The sequence below is a fragment of the Malurus melanocephalus genome, unplaced genomic scaffold (assembly GCF_030028575.1).
Source record: "Malurus melanocephalus ecotype Western Australia unplaced genomic scaffold, MMel_1.1 scaffold_14, whole genome shotgun sequence".
Classification (NCBI taxonomy): Eukaryota; Metazoa; Chordata; class Aves; order Passeriformes; family Maluridae; genus Malurus; species Malurus melanocephalus.
In genome coordinates, this window is record NW_026623246.1 from 4,964,332 (window position 1) to 4,989,649 (window position 25,318).

A 25,318-nucleotide genomic window follows, 5' to 3' on the forward strand; every position below is an offset into this window, starting at 1 on the left:
AGTACATATTTTTGACATATTTAGGTGACAACACTGTCTGCTAGTCAACTATTTTTAAATCAGATTAATTTTATGAAATACACACCCAGCATCAAAATAAAGCAGAATGTGTCCTTAGAAAAATGTTGCACAGTAAGGTCAAAATTCACTAAGACTTCAACACGGCTTTTCTAGCATTCACTGTTCTCACCAGAACTCTCAGCCTCYCACCCTATTCCCTGCCTTCTCTTTTGTTACAACACAATAAAATCAATTTTATACATTTTACATCTGCAGTCATAATTCATGCACTTAATCTTACACAAAAGAAGTTGAACTTTCTTCAAAACAAAAAAAGAATCAAAGCCTACAGAAAATTCCAGAAATCAAGTAAAATGCTGTGATGATTAGACCTCTATCAACTATTTTGTGTAGGTACATGGTTACATTGAATTTATCAAATGTAAGATTTAAACTCCATTCAAAGAACAAAGCTGCCTCCTATTGATACAACAATTATCTGGCTTGATCTTGTACCAAAATAAGCTGCAAAATACAAAAAGATGTTCCAATGCTGTAATTCAAATTGTTTGTAAAAGAAAATTAATCCTTTCACCACTACCTAATGTATTACTACATAAATGGTCTGTACATCACTAGAACTTACTGTATTTTAGCCTGCAAAGATCTGACATTGCAGCATGTTATTTTTAACCTTTCTCCATACCTGAAATGGAAGYAGTCTCCACAGCTGTCATTTCCTTTGGGCTCTTGTACCACTGATATGGAGGAAGAAGGACCTACTTCAAGCAATCACTTTTCCATCAGTCCTTAGGACTGGAAAGGTTAGAGTCATGTGGAAAAGTCCTTTTGGGGGATCAGCACTGCTGCCCCTTTGTCACTGCCCTCTAACAGAAAAAGAGGATGAGAGCACAAAGAAGTCCCTGTTTGATTACCAGCCTCAGTGTTTTAGTTATTCCCCAGTCCTTGCATCACTGCTCTGTTTATGTAACATGAAAGATGAGGCAGTTTCAGAACAGCAGGTGGAAGMCAAGGATTTTCAGGAAATAGATCATGAAACATGGTATTAATGTTTACATTGTCATCATAAACCATAATGATGTAGAAGTGGAAAGGGAGGTGGTAGAAAATGCTGAGTGCAATGTGGGCTCATTTCTCATGTTGTACAAAATACAGTTTGAAGGTAGTTTTGGGATAACCATACGTTTTACATTTTTCACGCACTCTTTGCTGGGCACTTCAAGAGTGGAAAAGTAGAAACTTAAATGGATTAGGGCTTAACTGCAGGACTGAACTATTACTTACTGACTCCCAGAATACACATTTTCCAGTTACTGTTTGAGGGAAACAAGCAGAACACAGAAGATTTGGTATCATTAAGKCTTTACAATTCTCATGGTCTTGCAGAACAGGCTCAAACAGTTTGATCCCCTTTAACAGTCAGTATTGACTATTACGAAATCAGAATAGTTACTAAAACCACGTTATAAACTTATGGTAAAACTAGGGGAAAGAAAATGAAGATTTGCCTTCACATAAAACCAGGCAGACATGACCAAGTCCATGAACGAACTCCTGGAGAGGAGAAATAGCTGACCTACTCTCTGCAGCCAGAGGAATATGGGAAACCAATTTTCAGGGCTCACTTCATTCTTTCAGATATTTTGTAAGAACCTGGAAAGTGTCATAGGGGGCACAAGGAGCAGAACATGCTACTGCTTGTGATAAAGCTCATTTTTTGGGCTATTCTAGTTCCATCTTGTGATGCTGGAGGCTTTCCTTACTGTAACTATGAGAAAAGCAGAAGCCCACTTGCCACTRAGAAGATTTAACATGAATAAAACACTTGGAAGGAAAAAGCAGTATAGAAATGTTTTGTATTTATGCAGTTATTCCATGAGGTAAAGACGCACAGGCAAAACCCATATTTGGCCCACATACAACAGAAAGTTCTCAGATGTTTGGTTAAACAAAATTGGAGTTYTTGCCTTTCTCTAACTGGAAAACCAGGGCCCAAGCTGCAATGCTGCTGCATTTACCCTGCAAATACAATATGTTCTTTACATCATCACTTACTTGAGTGTGACCCACTCCTCCTCAGGTGGCAATGCTGATTTTCACACACTCCCTCACAACACCATTGTGTTTGGCATTATCCCACAAGAGACACCAATGCAGGGTTTCAGTAGGCAGCAGCACAGCCCAGAGCTGAGGGGCTTCCACAGGCAGCCCACACCTTTGGCCTGGAGCTGCTGCCAGCTCAAACACAATCCCAGGAATGGCAGGAAGGCAAACCCAGGCTGATCTTGTGTACATCTGATGCTCAAACTTAGACTGAATTTTCAGAAAACTGTATTTAAATACCTGTATTGTGCCCCCYATTATGACACTACTATTTACAGTTCAACAACTGCATTTCTATTCCAACAGCTGTATATCTGAGGGGAAACCATCCTGAATAATTGTGTTGATTCTAGTTAAGTAGCAAAGGCATTCAAATATTTTTTAGTCCCTGAAAGATTTCTAATAATAAACTTTTTTCCCACATTTCTAGAAAGAGATGATTGTATACCTAATAGCCTGTATTTGAGAATCAAGTGGCACCCAAAAATTTGAAGATCCTAAAACAATTCATTTTGGATTTGAATATACAAGGTAACATGAAGAATATACAAGGTAACATCAAGAAGTAACAAAGCCCCCAAATTAGATTTTTTTTGTGTAATTTTTCTAGCTGATGTATTAATTTTAGCTTAATTATACACTTAAAGYTTTGTGGAACTACAGTATCAAATAATAATAAATAACAAGACCCACGACTCTGAGAATAGTCCCTCTTACTCAGAGGACTTCTGTGTAACAGCTCCAGTAGAATTTTACTTTCCCTGCAAGATTTTTCTCAGGTATATTGACCTGACTAGATACATAGTGAGATGCTTCTGAGACAGTCCTTATCCGGACCAAACACTGAATTTTTCCTGAGACTTTTTATCTATGCAACAATAATCTTTCTACTATCAAAAGATACTTTCAAAGAGCAGTGGTCCTCTGGATAGGCACCTGACACTGCAAAGACACTAAAACTTACTCCTTAGTAAGTCACTTCCAAGACAGACATTTTTGCTATTTAACTGAATTTCCTTTAAATCGTATCAATTTAATGGGACAGAACACGATCAGAAAGAGAAAAGGTGTCAAGGTCTAACATGAGTCTCTGGGGCAGGTCTGCAAGCCTTAAGAACATTTATGTCTGCAGAATACAACTGTATCTGACCAGTGTKTAACAGCAAGAGGAAAAATCATCAAAATACTGCATTATTAAAACTAGCTTTGATGGATTTTCAATTGATCAGTCACTAAAAGCTATTGGGACCCCCCTGATCAGCCATGAATTCTGAGAGGTTAAGTGTGACAGTTTGGCAGAACTTAAATATTGGGACTCAAAGTAATGCACAGCTCAGTGTGGAAGACAGAGTTGTCAATGCCAATATAATTTGCTGATGCAACCATRCAGAGTGATGCATTTCTTTAATCTTAAGACTTCATAAATTAGTCAAGAACAGCAGCAGATTCCAGTCCACAAAGCATAAGGGAGAGAAGTTCCTGTGGCTTGGTCCATTAACCCCATTTGAAGGCWTGAGCTTTGACCTTGATGGTTTTTCTTGCCTGTTTGAATTTCCCTCAGGATGAACAGCTGACTTTCAGATGTTTGGCCCAAGCTGGGGGGCGCAGGGAGTACCCTGCTCTCTCTGCAGCCCCCTGCCTCTGAAAGGGGTGTTGTAAAACCTGCTCTAGGAGTCGAACCTGGAAGCAATTAAAAATGGGTAAGTTTTGGTACAAAATGGTTTCTGGTAAACAAGGAAAAATTTTCTACTTTGTCTTACGCAYCCTCCTGGCTCCAGAAACTATCACATGAATTGCTTGTTATCATTAGTATTACTATACAGTCATTACAATTTATGCTATAATTAATACTATTAATAATTTTGTAAACATTTTAAATAGCAATTGGTGTTATATGTAGGTCAAAATTTAGTAGAGTTCAAAGTGTAAATGCAAAAATTGTTTCACTAGCTATTCTGCCTGTTATTATTAAATCTGTCAAGAAAAGGTAATTTTACCTCTGAGAAGTCATTCAAATTAGCTTTTTGCACTGCTGATTCTGCCATCCAATTCCTAAGTATGTATCTAGGATTAACAGCTGAAACCAAGAGTAAATCATGTTAAATTTAGACATATTCAACAAAAGAAAAAAAGTCATTGAAAGATGTCATTGAAATCTTCAAGAAGACTTAGATTTGCAGATCAAGAAAAAAATGTGTAAAAATGAAAAGGAATTAATCAATCTACTTAATTCTATGAGTTGCTAAAAGGATTTTTTAAACTTGCACTATCAGTGCCAAAGTGCCAAACAGAAATCAGAGTAGCAGAGAAGATGACATTGATACATAAAGGATTTCCTGTTAGGAACACCAGTAGGCTTTTCAAGTGTGATGAGTTCACTGTGGCCTAGGTTCCTGCTACATTGATGGAAAACATAGTTCAATATTGTCAAAGCCTTCCTGGAGATCACAAAAATGAATATTGTATTACTTAAGTTTAAAAGTAATTACTAAGATATTCATTAGAGTATATGTACTTAGCTAGTCCTATGTCATGTAACAAAAGTTTAGCCATAAAAGCCTTCAATTCTTATTTTTATTCTGCAAATAAAGGCCAGAACTCTACTTCAGAAAGTTTTAATGCACAAAACAAGGTTACAGAATAATTCTAACACTTTGAGCCTACTCTGAAGTCTTAATTTGACCTAATGACACTGGTCTGTATATTTTCCCCAATTCAGTAGGCTTTTATTACATTAAGAGATAGTGATGCCAAAGGCAYTTCAGTCATGCATTTGTAACCACAAGTCTGTGATTTATAGACATACACAGACTTCATCTCCTTCCCTTTCCACTGATGGMCCAGTAGGTTTCATATGAATAAACCTATAAAATAGTTTTATATATTTCTTTTTTTAAATCCATGGAGCTTTACAATAACTTGCAAAACCTGGTAACYTCTACATAGGCATAACAACACCCTGCCCTAACTGCTGAAGAACAGCGTTTTACCACTTGGCAAAACACTTTGCTCTGGCCAAGTATTTAATTTAATCCAGTAAATGGGTTATCAATAGTAAAGTGTGATAGCTATTTCTTAAAAATATTTTAAAAGGTGAAAAAGTTAATATATGACTCATACAAAAAATGGCAATTCACATTAAAACTGTGAGTCATTTTAGAAGGAGAATATTTGTCCCAGAAATAAATTCTTAACAATTGCAAATTGACAGGTTTCACAGTGGTATTAAAAATACCAGTATTTAACATAAGTGACAAGATAATTAGAAAAGAGTAATACAAGCCAAGGTAAGAAAAGGACAAAGCAAAAGAACTTTTGTGCCCTTATAAGCATGATCTGACCTACTTTTTTATATGCTTCTTTTGTAAAGAAATACAATTATAGACTTGGATTGTCAAAACTTTTAGATCAACTCCTGAAGAACTAAGTTTAGGCAGTGCAAGAGAAAGTGCTACTAAGAACTGAAAACTAAATAATGGGAGAAAAAAAAATGAAAATAATAAGTGATCAACTTCAAATTATTCAAAGTAATGTGCTTGGAGAAGTGAGATATTTTATKACACTTACTAAAAATTAGGGAAGGGTGATGAATAATGAGGTGTTAATGCCAGTATATTCAAGGTCAGTCAAAAATAGCAATACACAATTTAGTGGCACGTCCCAACCCAGATGAAAATCTGAAGTGCCAGGACAGTTTAACATGAAATGCTGGGTAAAAATGCAGAGTTGAACTGCATTTCCAGCCAGATTTCTGCTAGAAGTTGTACTGACAAGGACAGATGTTACAAGCAAATGCTTAAACAAACAAACAACAAAAAAAACAAAATCCCAAACAATTTTAAAGGAACCATCAGGGGTATACAAGCAATCTACTTACTGCAAGGATGTAAAAATGTAAAAAAGAACAAAACAAAAAAAATAACCCAAAAACCTCTGTAAGAAACTTCAGTCACAATGTGATATGGAGCAGCTAGCAAAAATCTAACAATTTGTTGATTTTAAATAATAACAAACTGAGATCAGTAACTTATTGTAAATTTTTGCAGCTCTGCAGTATGAATAGTGAGTGACGAGGGATTACATGGAAAAAAATAACAACCATGAATCTTCACATACCAAGTTGCAAGCATGGCTGCTACCAAAACTAAGACCATGAGCAGAAGTGTGATTTTGGAGGTAAAACCTTTTTCACGTTTCATCTGTTCTCTGTACTATAAAATCCTCTGAGGTGGATGTGGAAAAACATGATGATGGTTTGCAGATCATCCACAAACTAGAATCCTTTCTGATTTGGCATAAAACATCAGAATGTCATGATTTTCTCTAAAAGCAGACTCAAAAGACACAGAAAAATAAGAAGGTGTGTTTAGACAGTTTTCAGCATTCAATTTTTGCTGAGGAAGASAGGGGAGCTTGAAAACTCAAAATGATAGTTGAGCAAAGAGCCTCAGAAACCCACAGATGAAGCTTCTTAACCCTATCAAATACAATAAAATAAATCTTTCTTCTTGGTAGCTCTTTTCATATTAGCTTTCTAAAAATGCATATAAAAATTTAAGAAGTGTTCTTTAAAATGGATAGAGCCTTTGTTAGAAAATGGGGATGGAAACCCGAAACCATAGATTGTGCCCTCTATAACTTTACTATCTGATGACTGAAAGCTCCTGCCATTTTCCTCTTCAGCTTTAGAAGGGGCCAATCAATATCTAACAAAGGAGTGCAGCCATTTCCATCAGAAACGAGCAGGGAGCACTCTGCAGTGTACAGTGAAGCCTGCTGTGTAGAGTCTGCTCAGATCCTGCAGTTGCTTCATTCCCATTCCCTTTTGGCCATTGATTTTCAGTTGTTCATTGTCTTTTATAGGCAAATTCATAAATTTACCACAGCTTACTGCAGATCAAAAATATCTCCCGCTGAAAAATTCTTGGAATTTCATATCCGCTGTTTTTGCTGATACCCAACTGCAGTAACCTTTGCCATTTTGTGTTTAGAATAACTTTGAGAATCAAAGGACTTTCCTTTCCCTTCTATGACTAAATACTCCTTTCACAAAGAGTTTTTTCTCTGGGTGATGGGAAAAAAAAAGTGTGTCCCTGTCAGAAATCTCAATTTTTTGTTGCATGTGGAAAGGACAGAGACAGACAGAAAGAATGTACAATAACATTTGCAGCAGTGAAATGAGAGTTTCTCCTCCTTAGAAAAACAGTGTATTTTAGTTCATCCAAAAGGAAAAATACCTAGCACTAAAGAAACATACGTAAATAGATATTTGCCATTTCCAAGCATATGGTTCCTTTGGATTGTTTTACTCACTTGTCATTCTTGTTCTTCTTTTGGTGTCTGAATCATCCTTGTTGCTACACATGAAAAACAAATCAAAACAAGAAAAACAGAAAGCACTTTAGCTAGTGAGGGTTCTGCTGATTTATTTTTAGAAATATCTTATTTGACTTCCATTAAAATCATTAAATGCTCTGTTTTGTGTTCAGCAGAAGCCAGTGTGAATCTGTAAAAATTACTAAATTGGAAAAAAATGCACTTTCTTGTAGGTTTTGTGCCTTGCATTGATTTTTTCCCCAAAGAATTGTATTCACTGAATAAAATTTCCAAATACCTCATATATATTTCTTTTCACTACTATTAGCCATGCATTCCATATATAACTAAGAAAAAATGTTGGATTCTCTATTGATTTAACACAAAAGACTCCTGTGTGTTCCAATTTATACAACATCATGGTTTCCAAACACAACCTGTGTATTTCCAACTGTACAACTTCCATTTCCTGTCACCATAAAGCAATGTTTTTACACAGTATATATATAATTAAACACTATTCATTCCTATGTACTTGCAAAGTCTCTTTGTGATTCTTGGACTGAATCTGTAGGACTGGTATTTTAGGAAAAACTGTTAACCAAAGAAATCTGATCAGTTGCTCAGTGAAGGACAAAATACAGAGATGACTCCTCTCATATAATTTTTATATTGTGTTTCAAAACAGAACTACAACAGTAATTWTTGTTGAATCCAGCACAGTCTAGCATGAAGACAAAAATGGCATATGAAAGCATGTTTGGGCCAGTTTATTATACCCACTAAAGACAGCAAAATCACTGCAGATTAAAGTTGCCTGCTTCTGGCAAATACACACTTTAAACTGCAATCGGACTTACCTGTTTAATCTCAGGAGGTACATGGTAACCCATTCTGAAAATAATTTGTGTTTACCCAGATCCTGGAGAGCCCAAAACTCCTAAAGAGMAAGTTAACGGCAGGTAATCAGATTCTTTTTCCTATTAAGCAAGAATCAAAGTAAGCAACAAGTACTGTGTTTTAACCCCAGCTGGCAACTAAGCCTCACATAACCACCTGCTCATGGTCCCACTCAGTGGGGATTAAAAGTAATGTTAAAAGTAAGAAAAAATCATCAGTTGAGATAAGAACAGTTTAATAATTGAAATAATTTAATAATAACAATAACAATAGCAATACAAAGGAAAATATTAAAAGGAGAGAGAAATTAAATGCAACAGAAACAACTGATGGAAATGAAAAAACAATTRCCAACTGATGCCCAGCCASTTCCCAAGCAGGGTCTCCCCACGAGCTCTCCCCCTAATTTATTTGCTGATCATGACACCATGTGCTGTGGGATATCCCTTGGGCCAGTTTGGATCAGCTGTACTGGCTCTGTCCCCTCCCAGCTTCTTGTGCATCCTCGCTGGCAGGGCACCACGAGGACCTGAAAAGTCCCTGAATTAGTGTAAGCCCTGCTCAGCAAAAACTAAACCATCARTGTGTCATCAGCATTATTCCCAATCTAAACTCAAAACACAGCACTGTACCAGCTACCAGGAAGAAAATTAACTCTACCCCAGCTGAAACCAGGACAATGAACAATAAAAGGATTTAAAAGGCAAACATATGATGACCCTTCAAGGAATTTTCTCCCTAGACATTGTAATAGTATCTTTTTCCTCTGTTTTCAAATTATTTCTTTATGCTAGCATGATAAATCCATATTAATCCATCTGCCATATGACAAATTTTACCTAAACACCTCTAGAACTTCACCCCTGTTTTTCCTTGGCTTATTGTCTGATCTATTYCATTTTTTAGGCCACATAACTACAGGATTTACTCTCTTCTGAGCCTGGTACATGGGTCAGATCTACTTGTATAGACTTTTTTCCAACAAAAATTGTGCAATAAGCAAAATATATTGATAAAGAGAAGGTGGAGAAAAAGGAAAACTAAAGAATACAGGGATAGGAGAACACTGAGAAGAATAGAAACAGTAGGAGAGGAAGACAGAACTTGGAAGAGGCAGACACAAAGAAATCAGAGCTTGGGGTTACTGCCTCCAGCGTTGGACAACCACAAACCAGGCTTCCCTGGCTGATTACACTGAGCCAACAGCTGCTTCATATTCCTCAGCTGAAAGTAGCCAAAGCTCACAGACAAAATGAAAGAAGAGATTAGGAAAAAATGGACATAGATAAAAAGGAGGTAAAAGGCACATGCTCAAGAAAAAAAAAAGTAAAGGAAATTAAAAGCAAGAAGAAAAAATTTTGATCCCATCTGGGGGGTTTGGGTTTTGTTTTTTTTTTAAGGAATAAGAGTAAAAAAACATGAAAACTGTATTTGGTCATAAAAATGAGCACAGAAATGACTGAGAGCTGGAAGTCAAGCAGGTAGATAACAGGCGAGTGTGAGAATCAATCATTCAAAGATGTGCAGAGTTAGGCTGCTTTAGGAGGAATTCCAGATTGTTTCCAGTYAATACTAAATATAAGAAGTCCTGCAGTGTTCCCAAAGGCTTCTGCCATTTTTTAGGTCATTTTTGGTTTGCAGCTGAAAAAATCTTAAGTGATGTACAAATCAATATGAGAACKTACTTTGCTACTGACAAAGTATTGGTGTGTAAATAAGCAGAGGTGAAATTACTTCAAAATTGAAATTCTTTAAAATAAATAAAATTTTTACCAGCATGAAATTGTACTTGTTTTTCCACATCCACAGAAATTGTGGGCTAAAACATTTCATTGTGTGAGAAAAAAAGAAAAGCATCAAGCTGCTACCAAGTGAAGGCTGGAAATGACCCTCAGTGTAGCARCAGGATCACAACTACACCACAATAACACCACAAATGGCTGGTTCCTCAGCCAGCTCCTTCAAAATGGGGAGAYGGAGTTGCCATAAAGGGGAAAATCCCTTGGGTTCTATGACATAAATACCTTCTCTTACAAACATATCCTCTTACCTTCTCTTACAATCATATCACCCCTCTGCAAATGATTAATTGCAAAGCTACAACTCCTGGTTTTTTTATTACTTACCTCTAGAGTATCTCAACTTTTAAACTCTTAATGRCTTCAAGCTCATACAAAACATCATGATAGAAGAAAACAAGGAAAACCAGAAAATTTGGTCAAAACCATCTAATTATAATTGGAAAAAGAACCATCAACTCCTCATTTTCATTCTGTGTTTTACATAKTCATCCTGCTTCTTAAAACAACCTCCCAAGTCTACCTGCTCTCATTTTACATTAGCTTCAGAGACAAACAGAAACTAGTCAGATGTTTGGGGAAGGCAATGAAATTTCCCAGGCAAAATGAACAATATTCATCGCATGGAAAAGGCACTGTATTAAAGARTAAAAGAAAAAAAATCATTTTGGCTCTTGCAAAAAGGCTATTTTCTTTCCAGATCAGGTATATACAAGCTTCCTTTCCAGAAGTCCCCTTTGCTTTTTTATCCAATTATGACTTGCCTACCATCTCACTCCAGTTCAAATGTTTTAGCTATATTTCTACTTTTAAAGATTGCACTATATCCAGGTTAAAAAAAAATTAAATACTCTCATGTCTTTCATATATATAGTTATAATTGGTCCTGAAGAGTAAATATAGTTAGTCTGAGTTAGCAGCAACCCAGGATGGGATAGCAGGCTGAGCAGGAGACAATAGCAAGATGTATTATGCTTTAAGTTACATTTAAAAGCCAATCTTGTGCTCAAAGAAGGGCAGAGGCCACTCTRGGCAAAGAGTTCTAGCAGGATTTTATGATGAGATGGGATCTCACTTATCATTAGATAGCAAGATAAGCAAATAGGCCTGAGAGCAGAGGTTTAGACCACCTGGCAAACCCATGTCAGGAACAATTTGGTTGATCTGAAATTTTCCTCATGAGCCCTATTCAACTTCACTTGTTGGACAAAAAAAAGGGAGGGGAGGGAAAAGAAAATTCATTGTAGACGACCCACCTTAAATGTGAAGAAAACCACATTTCCACTGGTGTCTGAGCATTTATGACTACTCATGCTGGACCTGTACCAGAGGCTCAAAATCTGACTTCAGCATTCTTCTTTAATGTACCTTTTACTAGCACTTTCCATTGACATATCTGTCATTACCAGACACAGGTTTAACAAGGGATGGTAGTCTGGYACAGATGTATTAGTGTCTCTGTCCCTTAATAATGATACAACAGCACATCTCCCAGACAAATCATGGCTTGAGATAGCCTCTACTATATCAGGATTGTGTCCAACTTGATTTAACTCTTTTTATATTAAGTTTCCACCTGATTACTAGAATAGGGTGCTTGTATTAATACCTCAGGAATATGAAGCTCCTTTAACTGGTCTGCAGTAATTTCACTCAGCTCTCGGAATGTCATTGTAAAATCAGCCTTTGTGTCTTCCATAATCTAGTGGATAAAGATACTTCCATGAGTGCTTTTCAAGTGTGGAGTATGAGTTCAGATGTTTGCCAACAAAATTAACAAAGTAAACTCACTCTTAAGAGGAAAGCAATCAAATAATTATCATTCTCATTCTCCCCAAGAAGACCCAATTTTCTTTTGAATAGTTCTGTGAAACTGAAAATAGTAAGAAAGGAGATCGTGAACATTATATATTTTATAGTATTGTGATTAGAAGGTTTAAGTTCTGAAAGTGCATACCGGCTGTAATAGTGCTCACCATACCCCTCCAAAATCTGGGAAGCTCTGCAAAACAAAAGAAATGCCAGGTTCTACAGAATTAAAGTGCTACTGTAGGTATAATCCTACTGTATACTAAACAACGAAAATTTCTGCTGCTATCTCAGAAACACTGACATTATGAATCTGGAATCTGTTCTTCATGTAAGAATCTTTACAAGAGCTACTAAAAACTACTTCACTACTTCAGGAGGATGCAGAGTTTTCATAAGCAAACATCTTAYAGGACAAGCTAGACAAACAGAAAACTACTGGCAAAGGTCCTACCTTAGTGGAAGGAGATRGGATCATACAACAATACCTCACTGTGGTCCTATTTTCCTCCTATTTATGAGCAACAAAATCTTTTCTCCCCATCYTCCAATCTTATTGTGGCCAAACAATAATCCAGGATCAATTTCCAGTTAAAAAAAAAAAAGAAAATTAATCCCTTTCTTTCCTAAGCATATGATGATTACAGAGTCTCCCATCTCACTAGTTATTTTAAGCATTAAGATATTTTAAGGATTACTTACAGCTGGTTTTGCCTGGGATCCAATAAAGGTTTCAGAGCKTGTAACAGCTTGCTGAGATTAAACAGCCCAACATTTGCCTGATTTCCTATTTTATACCTTCTTTCATCATCAGATGTGTTTGGAACAAAATCTGTTTCAAACAAAACATTACTTTTCCATAACAGAGTAATTACAATAAACAATCAATGCTAAAAGTTTGAAGTAYATTTATTTTTACACTTACACGACAAACTTATAAAAGACCTAAAGCTACTAAGTATTTAAAATGAGATTACATGGATGATGCTAAATCTAAGGAATACATCCTTCACAAACAATTTTCCTTGTGTCACAAGTAACATTTTCCTACCTGAAGATAAAAGATGAATTCGGATGGTTACAGAGAAAAAAAMCATTTTTTTATTAAAAACACTGTCTTTTACACTTAAAACCAGTATTTTTACTACATACAGTGCTACTATTTAGCACATAGATTACGCAAAACRTCCAACTAGATTCAGGATTTAAGTATTTCTGGAAAAGTCACATGTATAATAAACAAGTAWTTAATAGGGCACCTAAGAAAGATCTGTTTCAGTTGTACAAGCAAGCTTTGTGTTCACATAAAAATTAGGCCTAATGTGTTCCAGTATGCAAATCCATTATCTGGGAGATAACAAATACCTGTCATTCAAGTTACAAATACTCAAAAGTAAAATGTATGCTTATCTACAGCACCAGTGTGTGAGGAGATCAGTGGGAGCCCCTCGCTCACACCAAATGCAGATAAGCTGATCAATGCACACAGCATTGCCCAAGTCCTCAGAGGACATTGACAGCAAATGGAGCATTAAGGAGGAGACTCATAACTCATCTGTCAGACYTGGTGAGTGGTTCAAATCTGAATTTTGACTCTAAAGCCTTTCATCAGACTCCAGGGTGCACTGTCTGTGGCTGGGATGGAGTCAGCTCTCTCCACAGCAGCCTGTCCGGCGCCGTGTGCTGGATTTGTGACTAAAACAGTGCTGATAACACAGCAATGCTTCACACATGGCTCAGCAGGGCTGGCACAGCATCAAGGCCTTCTCCATTCTCACCCTGCAACCCCAGAAAATGAGGCTGGGGGAGGGGTGGCCAAGAGGCTAGGAGGAGATGCAGCTGGGCTAGCTGAGCCCAGCTGGCCAGAGGGATATTCCACATCCACAACATCATGATCAGCAATAAAAACTGGGGCTAGTTTTTCCAAGGCMGCTGTTGTCTGGGGACTAACTCGGCACCAGTCTGGTGGTGGGATGTGGTGAGTGATTGTCTTTGCATCACTTGCTGGCCACCCCTGCCCTTTCTTTTTTTCCTTGACTTATTCAACCGTCTCTATCTTGACCCATAAGCTTTTTCTCAGCCTTGCTTTTCCAATTCTCTCCCACAGCCTGCAGCAGGGGGGAGTGAACAAGGGGTTTGTGGGTCCTTAATTGCCAGCTGGGGTCAGCCCACCATAGAGAGAAAGATCTAAAAGCAAAAAAGCCCCATTTTGTTCAATACAATAGAAATGATATGACATTTATTCTCATGAGATTTCCTTAATTTGAGGCTGCAAGCATGAAAACATATAGCAAGATAACCACTGCTGATTCTGAAGTTTATTCAGTTGCAAATTATACACAATATTCTAGTAATACACATTATGTACGTACTGAACCTGTATCTATCAATCCCAGACTGACTGAGTTCAAACTTTCAAACAAAGGTTGCCATGACTGTATTGGTTTGATTTCTTTTCTTCCAACATATAATTAGCTGCTGTGACTATAAAACTAGAGCTTGATGCATGCAAAGTTACTGTATTCCACTTCTGCTTTTGGCTGTTTCCAGCAATACACAATTTTTAGTTTTCTAGGCTTCTGCTGTAGCATCAATTGAATTGATGGTATTCAAGTGGAAACAGTCTCATGRAAATGGGTTTAATAGTAATAGTTCATTAACAAGACTTTTAGCCCTTGAAATGCAACCTATATAGTGTATCATAAAAACTGGATGCTGATGCAATTTTTTCCCCTAAAGCTCTTCAAATAGTACACATGCTTAAGGTTTTTCTGCTAATAATGAAGGGTTTTCATACACATGGAAACTATAATTTACTATAAAGAGACTCTTTTAAATTAAAAAAAAAGTAAAAACATGCGCCACACTCACTTGGGTCATAGGAGTCCATAAATCCAAATGGACCATAATCTATTGTTACGGATAATAAACTGAAGTTATCTGTATTGCAAACACCTACAATTAAACAGAAAGGAGAATCAGAAATTAGAATTCCACTTGAATCCTGCTGTCTCTTGGAAATTTGCTGAAATGGGCCCACTGAATRTAGAGCTCTCAGGAAGCAGACTGGAAATGTGCCTGTCCCTCTGCCCCCAGACCGTGCCCTGTAGGACACCAATGCTCAAGCTCCCACTGCTTTTTAGTAGTTAATCCCACAAATCTGCATCAAAGTTGGATGGCTCTGCCTCCTGTGCACTGGAAAAGGCCAGACTTTATGTGGATGTATCAAATTCAGAGCACTTAAATTTATATATGGCATCAGTAGGCTCAGAGCAACAGCTCTGAGAGTTCTTGCTCCCATATTCTCATCCTGTTAGGGTCGTGCTTTGGGAGAACAGTGTAACTATTACAAAAGCCCCTTGTGTAATAGATAAGCTGTAGGCAAAGGCATCAGCAGAACTGAACACCAAGGTGACAAATAAAAGCCATTTTCAAGTATGTTACTATAAAGTGTCCCCCCTCTAAAGCCAATGCCATCTGGCAGCTTACCATGTGCAAACCCCACAGACATCCACAARGCAATGAGATTTGCAGTCTCTGACACGACTGTAGAGAAAAATTCCTAAAATCAAATACATTTTTTACTTCAAGTTCTCTGTATGAAAAATATTGAAAAACATAAGCATTTTATTCACTTTAGAAATATGTAATGCRTTCTAATTTTCAAATTTATGTATCTGTCTGTCAGGACTTGTCATTCCCATTCTAAATTATGTGAGTGCATAATAACCTTACCCAGCAAAGACTATAGTTAAATCAGTATACACAGATGCCCTGAAAAAAAAATTAAGAAGTGAAATTTAAAATAAAAAAAAAAGAAAGAAAGACACTATATATACTAGGGTCTATACTAGAATATACTATATATAMTACATTTACATTAGCAAAAGTACATTTCATGACCACTGTTCACTGAAAGCCTGAGCAGTAAGAGAACGTAAAACAACAGAAAATGGAAACTTCACAATAAACATTTCCATAATGAAAAGTGGGGGAAAATGTTCATATTTGAACTTAAGAAAGCAAAAAAAAATATCAAGCAGCAGATTTTTACTGCAGAGAATTAGCAAACTTTTCTAATAAAACTGGAAACCTACTTCAAATGTTCAAACCTTGTAAATCCTGAAACTGTGAAGACCTTTCTGTAATTTTTGCTCACATGCTTGTGAAAAATAAAAATTACTTACCAGATATCTATTTGAATCATTCATAGCTATTGATGGAAAATGTTCCTGGATAATAAARTCTAGCAATCTCCTGTAACAGCAGAAACAGAATTCTTTAAACAAAACTGGTACTGTAGAACTGATCATTAAAAATTCTTGTTTTCAAACAGCAAAATGCTGATCTACAGCTTGCCACGAATAGTTATTAGAAAGCTCAGAGCTTGTAACAGCTATTTACAAGCTGTTTCTATTAAATATTTCTATTTATTCTAATGAATATTAGATTAAGTTCTTCCAAATGCTTAAGAGATAAAACCTAAGCTTGTAGTCATAAATACAACTGGAGACTGCCATGTAGAGTTAGAATTATTCCCCACATTAAATCTCCAGAGCACACCAGGACCAGGTAGAATCATTACAAGAAATGATTCTACATCCAAACTCTCACAAAGAAAATTTTATGGCTGAATTCTGATGAAGTATGGTTTTTTTCACAGTAACAGGCCATTCCTCAAACAGTGGTCCACAGTCCTACAAGACAGGCTTAGGGAAACGGGATATATGCACTGTCAGATGTTGCAGTGCCTGTCAGATGAATATCTTTGCTGATCTAAGCAAACTTGAAAGGAGAACAGGTGGCATTCAGTGCATTTAAAAGCTCCCTGCAGGACCCCCATGGCCACTGGCAGAGGAGCTGGAAGCCCCATCCACATGTGGACTAGGCAGACCCAGGCTAGGGTTGTGTGGCTGCACATGCAAATATCTGTATTTTAGCTCCTAATCAGGCTGTTGGAGCACATCACTGAACTCTCCTCAAACTGTGACGATTTTATCAGAGYTCCTAACAACCTGACCTTTAGGTCCAACATATTGCCTCTGAATTTTAGGTGGTTGCTRCAGGACATTCTCTTTCAGAAGGACTTTCCCGAGGAGAAAGCACAAGCACTCAGTCACAGCAGCCWTAGCYTTCCCTTTCTGAGGCCACTCCCAAACAGACAGGGAAGAACTGCCTATTTTGTATGACTACAAGTGCTCTTTACATATTCCTTAAATCCAATGGGTCACAAATACTTTAACCAGAAAACCCCCACCAAAAGAGCATAGAGTGGTGAGGGTAATGGAACTTGATTATCGGTTACTGCAATGTGCAACTGCTGCTCATTTTTAAGCATCCCAGAACCATTTCTATTGCTCCTGAGGAGAGATGACCAACCTTTAAATATTTAAAGTAGACCTAAAAATTTGTCATGCTGAGAGACTTAACACCATGCAATGATTTCTTATCTAGCATACTTCTCTGCTTCTATTCTACCGATTTCTGGAGAGCATGTTTCATACAACATACTTATGCTAGGGATTTATTTCGTTTCTCTGTTAATTTAGCTTCACAGAAAAYTATGAGAAATGTAGGAACTTATATTTTTATTTTACAAATCTTTCCAAAGCAAAAAACTCCTCCTTAGTGCTTAGTTACCAGAACTATTTCAGGTATAAAAYTTCTCTCATTTTGTAAGACCCAGGCGTTTAAAAACATCTAGGGGGTGTTACTCTTGTGAGGTAAGATCTTTTGTATGCTTAGATAAAAACAGCAGATTATCTTTCTAAATTATGTACTCTTACTTGCTAAATAATTTATGTYTAAATCCCAAGTTGTATACATGAATTCTAATGTAATTTGATTTACAAGAAAACTATTATRGTTGCTATGAAGATTAAATACAAACCTTAGTAAGTCCAGTTCCCCAGAATGAGCTAAGATTTCCAAGGATCCTATTCGAAACCATGATTTGGCAAGTCGTAGCACTATTGCACCTTAAATATAGAGACAAGTCTGTTTAAATGTAAACAGAGTATCAGCAAAATAAAATAGTTCCATAGCAAAAGCCATCATGTGTTGTTYCTATAGACACAGAGTTTATATATGCACAGTTAAACTGATATTTTTGTAAGTATGCCTAATGCATAACAGATGAATATGCATAATATTATTTCACTACACATGCATTTTCATGATGAAGCTTGATTGGCTATTACAGCAACCACAGGAAAAATTCTGTTAATGCATTAATACTAAAATCACTCCAGAAATGCTAGCCTCAAAGAAAGAACATAAACGGATTTTTCCCAAAGCTGTGCCATCTCACTCTTTTTCAGAGCAGGTGTAAATGATGTAGCAATGGCATGGCCACAACTAGTATTCCCACCATCCTGATATTGCTATCAAAAGAGTGGAAGATTTCCCCAGTGAACATCAAAATTTAAACTCTTGCAATACATATGCCACAATCATAGAAAACGTGTTCACTAGGCTTCATTTCTTCAACCAAGGTATTTTTTAGATTGATTTTCTCAGAAGAGATTTTATATCTTGTTAAATGAAATTAAGCCAATTATTACTTCCCATTACACATTTTTCATGGAGAATTAAGTTACAATGTTGTAACATACTATTTTAAAATACRTTCATTACCTCTTTCTTTCTTAATATTTCCATCGTAAAACTGGTCTCTCCACACATCATCATCACTTACAACTAAGCTGTAGCAAACAAGAAATGACCATTAAAAATTATCTCAGCAAAAATAATTAATAATGAATATCACAGTTGTATTTTACATAAATTCATTTTCTTCATTAAAAAAAGATCTTTTTGGTGGCATGCCTTTGTATTTACAAATGACACAGGCAAAWAATATGCTGAGGCTGACCAAGGTTCATCACCAAGGTGCATTTATTTTGTATTTAATAAGATGTTGTCCAATTTCATTACTCACACTGTTCCTGGGGACAAGGCTGCACTAAAAAAGAGTACTGCATTCATTTGGAACCTCAGTGATAGATTACTGTGATTGTAACATTAACTAAGTCACAATTTCCCTGTGGACAACACGAAAATTTTGAGGATAGAGAAATTATAAAACAAATTGTTGCAGCAGATGGACSTTGCCCTTTACATGAGTCCAAAATTGTCCCAGAAACTTCAGGGACAAATCTAGGACCCTTATGAATCCCTGCCACCAGTACTTGGATTTTTAAAACCAATCTCTTCCTTTAATTGGCCTTAAAATTCTGCACATCCTGTAAATTTTCATGTTTATCCAAATATTGAGGTTTGTGAGAGTTTGGTACAACTTGCTTTAAAATATTTCACAACTTACATTAATTTTATTAAATAAAATACGCAATTCAATTCTATTTTCTGTTCTATCAGGAAAAATCAATCTCACAAACTATGCAAGGGCATCGTGTTCCTCTATGGTTAACAAGTAGGAAGCTTTTTCTCTAAAGCCACTGGGATTTCTGACAATCCTCAATAGGCACAGAAGACTTCTTGTTCAAAAGTCTAGCAGTAGGATAATTCAGCTATTTTTGTGTAATTCTTATTTATCTTTGCTTGTTGATAACTGGAAAATATTCTTCCATTCAGGAGACATGGACCTATTGGAGTCRGTCCAGAGGAGAGCCACAAAAATGACCAGAGAACTGGAGCAGCTCTCCTGTGTAGACAGACTGATGAATGGCTGCAAACTGAAAGAGAGCAGGTTTAGATTAGATATTAGGAAGAAGTTTTTTTTACTCAGAGAGTGGTGAGACTGTGGAACAGGTTGCCCAGAAAGGTGGTAGATGCCCCATCCATGGAGAAATTCAAGGTCAGGTTGGAGTGGGCTTTGAACAACCTGATCTAGTAAAGATATCCCTGTTCATTGTGGGGGGTGCATTAAATGACCATTAAAAGTCTCTTCCAAACCAAATTATGATTCCATGATTCAAAATATCGTTGGGTGGATTGCTATTTGGTGTTTAATGCCATTACTTATATCTGCCACCTATTAGGTAGTTGAAGGCAGCAGAGAAGACAGAACCAAAGAAGTCTTCTCGGAGTTACACAGCAAAAAAACAAGACACAAACCTAATATTACATTCATAAATACAACTGAAGAGAGTCACAGCGTTCATTCCCAAAAGTTAAATTTTGAAAGTACACAAGATTCTGGTTTTACATACTTTAGCATTGAAATTTTAGAAAGAATTCAGTTGAACCAAAAATGTGGGTTATATTTATGCATATAAACATAAATATGTACAAAAAKTTCATGAAGAGAAATAGCATGAAGTGTTACATACTGCAGTTGCTTGCAACAGTAACTGTGGGTTTGAAACTAAATTATCATTATTATATTTAATATTTTTGAATATATCTAGTAGCTATTCAAACTGAATGTTAAATGCAAAGAACAGGCAGTGAATTCTTTCAGGAGAGAGAAAACTATATAAAAATCAATCTGCTCCTTTTACTGGAGCTGTACGGATACAAGTAGAACTAGGAATTTATTTTTTTTTTTAAATACTCAATTGGAACCAGCTGGTATGTCAGTACGATTAGGTACAAAAAGCTCAGATATAAATGGGATGGAAGAATCTTAATACTTCAAAAGCAGACAAAAAAAAWTAGAAACCTCAGACACTAGCAAAATAGTGTGTGGAGCGGAGCACTAGGGGAGAGAAGGCACAAAAGTTGTGTACTAAACTTTACTGTTTTGAACAAACCTCTGCCAGAAAGGTTATTTCCTTTTTTACAATGTAACTCTTAGCAGGCTCTCTGCAAAATTCCTGCACAATACCAGCACTTCTTTTGCTGACAAAAAAAATCCATGGCGGTATCAATATTTAGTTAGTACGGACGTGCAACACTTGAGAGCTGGCCAGCCRCATAAACATACATTCCCACTAGAAAAGTAGTTCTCCAATGGACCTGCACTTGCTAAGTATCATTACTGGAGAGAAGGCAGCAGCAGACCAGCTGTACAGTCAACCACAGGAAATGGAGCACTGAAATTGCTCTTACACCAAAGAAGCTGGAACAGCACTCACAGAAGGATGGATGGATGGATTATATCCCTCCCTACCTGGCTCTCACTTCAGGGCTTGACTTTACCCTCCCAAGGGCTCTGCCTGSTGTTCTGCATGAACATCAAGCCCTATGCAAGTAAAGGCCACTCTGAGAACGTTGAACATATTGGCTCACTTTTTTGACTGAACGCGTAACGCTGCTCACTGGTGGTCCCAGTATGTGACTAAAATGGTACTGTATGAAGYGTTCTTTATCTGGCAGTACAGTCATAAACTGTAGCACCCCATTGGGAACACAGTACTTAAAATTAATAGAGCAAAATAGCCTGCTGGGTGTTCTGGGGTAAGCCATAAGGTTTTTCCTCCCACTTCTGCCAAGACTTGACAAGACCTCTGTTAAGTGCATCCCACCAGCCTCAGTACAACAGCTCCCCATYGGGAAGAATATGGCTGTCAGCTGGGGTTTTTCCAAATTAAGTCTTGCAAACAGTCTGCAGAGCTTGTACTACAGTTAAGAGAGCCAGGCATTTAACCAATCTGCCAGCAGAGAACTAAAGCACACTGTGTGCTCAGTAGAATTCGTGCACAGTAAAGGCGTAATTTCATACTGGTTTTGCACCGAACAATTTGTTGAGACGACAGCAAAGAGAGGCTCTAACCTTCCAAATGCTTTCCTGCTGATATTCAGACAGATTTCAAGTTCTACATTAACAGCCACCAGCAAAAGGTCTCAAGATGAAGTCAGTGACTAAGCCATCAAAAATGTCATTTACAAACACTGTACTTCAACAGAGCAAATGAGTTAGAACTAATGCTGAAGACATTTGCAGACACTTTGCAAATACAGACACCTAGCCATGTGGCAGCTGAGTACAAGCCTTTTCTGCAGAACATTTGCTTTCTTTGAAGCCTGAAACACTGCAGTACAGACTTGAGACTACTTGGAACACAWAATGAACTTGGCATTTTAAACACAATCATCTGAAAATACTCAGTTACTTGATTCTGAGAAAATAATCCAAATGAGTGAATGTATTAGTSTCCTTTCGTTCAGACAGAAATAGTTTCAAATTTTTTTTTCATGAAATCTCTCTTTCTTCTCAAGGAATGTTTGCATAGATAAAGAATTGAGAGCAATTGTTCAGTTCTACCTCCACTATTAATGTTTGTTCATATAATTGACAATTTTCCTCAGCAATTTTAAAAGTGACATTACAAAAATAGCCACTTTCAATATTTTCCTAGTTTGCCAGATTCTAGAAGTTGGATTTACTTTATAGAAGTTAGTCTTTTACTAAACTAAGGTTAAGTTGGATTTCTAGAATCCAGTCAACTAAGTGGTGCAATTAATTGCTGCAGCTTATTATTACTGGAAAGTTTTATCMAAAAATCTAAAAACTGGATGGGTATATTTTGTTTTGTCTATACATAAGAAGATAGCTATCATCTTAACAACCAACTGTCCTGCTTTATTGAAGTTCCGTGAAACTCAGTCAYAGAATTACCTGTAATTTAGGATACTGTGAAAAAGAAAAGAAAAATACCTAGCAGCTCTGCTTGTAGGAATTCCAAGATAGTGCATGGCCTCACTACATAAAAACTCTCGAACAGAAGAGCGAAGAACAGCTCTTCCATCGCCATTCCTATGGGGAACAGAGAAATAAGGAATAGGTCATAAAACCAAGGCAAACTTCAAAAAGAAAACTGTTTTGGAGTACACAGAATAACTGCAACTTACCTGGAGTATGGGGTCTTTCCTGACCCTTTTAACTGCAGTTCCCACCTCTCACCATGCCTGCAAAAATATCATTGGCATTTCTAACAGTAATTCAGGTTAACCATGAGTCAGCTAAATGGAACACAGAATTGTCAGACACTTAAAAAGAGGTCACACCTGTTTGTGTACACTCCGATCAAGTGGGCTCTTCCATCCCCCAGCTGACCTGCCCAGCTACCAAACTGACAAAAATTAAAATCAAGTTATTSTTCTCTATCATTTATAGAAGTTACACTTCAAACAATACAGATTACATGTAGATCCTCTCAAAAGACACATCTGCTCACACAGTCATTGAAATGTTCATCCCTAAAGCTGTATTTCCACATTCACACTGAAAATGAATCAGAAAACCACAAGAAAAGAGTAACACCAGTAATCCTCTTTTTTTTTACCTTCCAGCTATGATGTACAGCTACAGACCTGTCTCTTTTGTATAATGAGCCTTTAAACCCACATGGCTTGTTTTGGTTTTTTAGCTGGAAATTACAAATCAAATTCTACCATTCTTCTCAATGAATAACCATAGCCATTTCAATGAAACTGAACTCTTAGTAATCATGGTATTGCAGTGACGCTCTGTCCTTCTTCACTCCTCTGAGCTATTAGTACCTATCACAAATGAGAGCTGGCCAGGCTGCTGGGGTGCTAAGCAGACTCAGCAGCTAATGAAAGTTAAAAAGATAATTTGCTTCAGGCATAAACAAAAGCAGAGAAAGTAAACAGGATACTGTGAAAGGATATTGTAGTTCTTTTCCACCTGCAGCCCCTTACGAAGAACAAATCTGCAATCAAAATGTTAGTGTTCATGTACTCACAGGCATATACTTATGTACTTACACGTATTGTCAAGGTTAATTCGCAAGAAAAGACTACACAATTCCACCTGGAAGAACAAGTGCCATACTTACCTGGTGACCCCCGTACCTATGGGCCAATGGAACAGACCCAAATATCACTTTCCCACCACTGACGAACTCCAGAAATTCAGATGATCCTTTGACAGATATATCAAGATCCAAAATATTTTCAAGAACATCCTGGAGAAAAAAAAATAATACTTGAACATGATCAGATTTTCAGCGGTAATGAACTCGTTTTCTCTACAGATTTCATTATTAAAAGATATCTCACAATGTGTTTTAAATGCCCTGCTGGAAGTATATCGTGAGAAGTTGTTTCACAATAAATAGCACGTGAATATTAAAATATACTTTAGTACATGTATTAAAAACCTTTACAAATTAGAGGGGAATAAAAACAATAGCCAACCTTTGAAACAGCTACAAGATGAACTCTAGATTTAAAAGGTGTAGGATAGACAACTGAAAAAATGCAGTTTCTCACATTACGGACATAATTTTCTTGGATCACATCAATTGGAAAAGGATCTGTAAACATGAAACAGACAAAAAATGTCCTATAAAAACCAATCATATTATTCTTAGTATGTTTCCTCTTCAATCAAAATRCTTTAAAAATAATTAAAACTTGAAACATTACCACTTTACCAAAATATATTAAGCCTTAAATAAAAGCAAACCCAAACAAATTCAGCATTTGTTCGGAATATTTGAACAGGACTGAATTCTGCAGTTAAAGAATCTATCAGGGCGTTCTAGTTTTGAGATCTAAACCATATCTAAGCACAGATTGAATTAACTTTGACCAAAACAGTCTCAGGGACTTTCATGTTGCACTCAATTATATACACCCTGAAAGATATTTGCACGAGACAGAGAAGTTCAGCTTTCCCCACAGCTGAACAATGCAGAGCAACAGATTTAAGTCACTGTGCACCAGTAACTGCTGTATACAGTCCATATGCAGCACTGATTGCCAAGCAATCCAAGAAAACAGATGAAGTCTTGTCTGAGTAATGCAAACAGCAAATGAAAGGATGACATGTAGTTCTTGCTGTCACATAACGTACTCAGATGTGGTTCATTCTTCCTTCAGACCTACCTTGTGCCCTTTCCCATGGTAACAGTGGACAAATAATGTTTTAAAACAGTGTGGTTTACCATCTTTATGGATTTTWGCTTGCAACAATCTTACAATACCACATTAATTATAAAATCCTTGTACCTCATAGTCACTGTATTGTTAAAATTTTAAGTTAGTTAGCATCTCCGGAGCCTTGCTGCTAGCCATGTTTCTCATTACCTCTAATGACAGGTCCTATTACAGCCAGCTGCCACAAGATTTATCACTGACTTTTATTTCTTAATGCTCACAAGTAATTGTGTCACCTGATGAAATTAGTTCTGTAATGTTATCATATGAATTATCATTATAATTACAAGCAGTTTTGTATGCCTGAGAGCTACAAAATACTTTGTGTACTTCCAGACAGGTGGCAGGTTATCAACTCTGCACTAATACGTCATTGAGACTCGGAAAGAAAAAAAAAAAAAAGCAAAACCAACCAAACCAAGCATAAAAAAGGCGCCATAAGCGCCATATGGCACATCTAGTTTTAGTTTCAAAACTAGTATTTGACTGTGTATATCAGGTCTCCGCTTAGTTACTGTTTTAGGAGCTGCTACAACCCATAACATAAAAGCGCCGGGCAG

The 25,318-nt window shown here is 36.8% G+C and overlaps 1 protein-coding gene across 1 annotated transcript in view; it reads right to left on the bottom strand.

The window, feature by feature from the left end:
• Positions 1-25,318, bottom strand: part of LOC130584251 (protein adenylyltransferase SelO-like) — a 26,132-nt gene continuing 814 nt past the window's right edge. Inside the window, exons 2-19 of the mRNA XM_057384116.1 lie at positions 24,015-24,133; positions 23,654-23,782; positions 22,860-22,924; positions 22,704-22,760; positions 22,510-22,608; positions 18,585-18,652; positions 17,839-17,926; positions 16,136-16,205; positions 15,438-15,510; positions 14,820-14,903; positions 12,651-12,780; positions 12,097-12,141; positions 11,931-12,012; positions 11,749-11,841; positions 8,301-8,380; positions 7,438-7,481; positions 4,122-4,201; positions 1-3,804 (exon numbers count right to left, since the gene is read on the bottom strand). Coding sequence (XP_057240099.1) covers positions 3,682-3,804; positions 4,122-4,201; positions 7,438-7,481; positions 8,301-8,380; positions 11,749-11,841; positions 11,931-12,012; positions 12,097-12,141; positions 12,651-12,780; positions 14,820-14,903; positions 15,438-15,510; positions 16,136-16,205; positions 17,839-17,926; positions 18,585-18,652; positions 22,510-22,608; positions 22,704-22,760; positions 22,860-22,924; positions 23,654-23,782; positions 24,015-24,133 — 1,529 coding nt within the window. The 3' untranslated portion in view covers positions 1-3,681. The remainder of the gene's footprint in view (positions 3,805-4,121; positions 4,202-7,437; positions 7,482-8,300; positions 8,381-11,748; positions 11,842-11,930; positions 12,013-12,096; positions 12,142-12,650; positions 12,781-14,819; positions 14,904-15,437; positions 15,511-16,135; positions 16,206-17,838; positions 17,927-18,584; positions 18,653-22,509; positions 22,609-22,703; positions 22,761-22,859; positions 22,925-23,653; positions 23,783-24,014; positions 24,134-25,318) is intronic.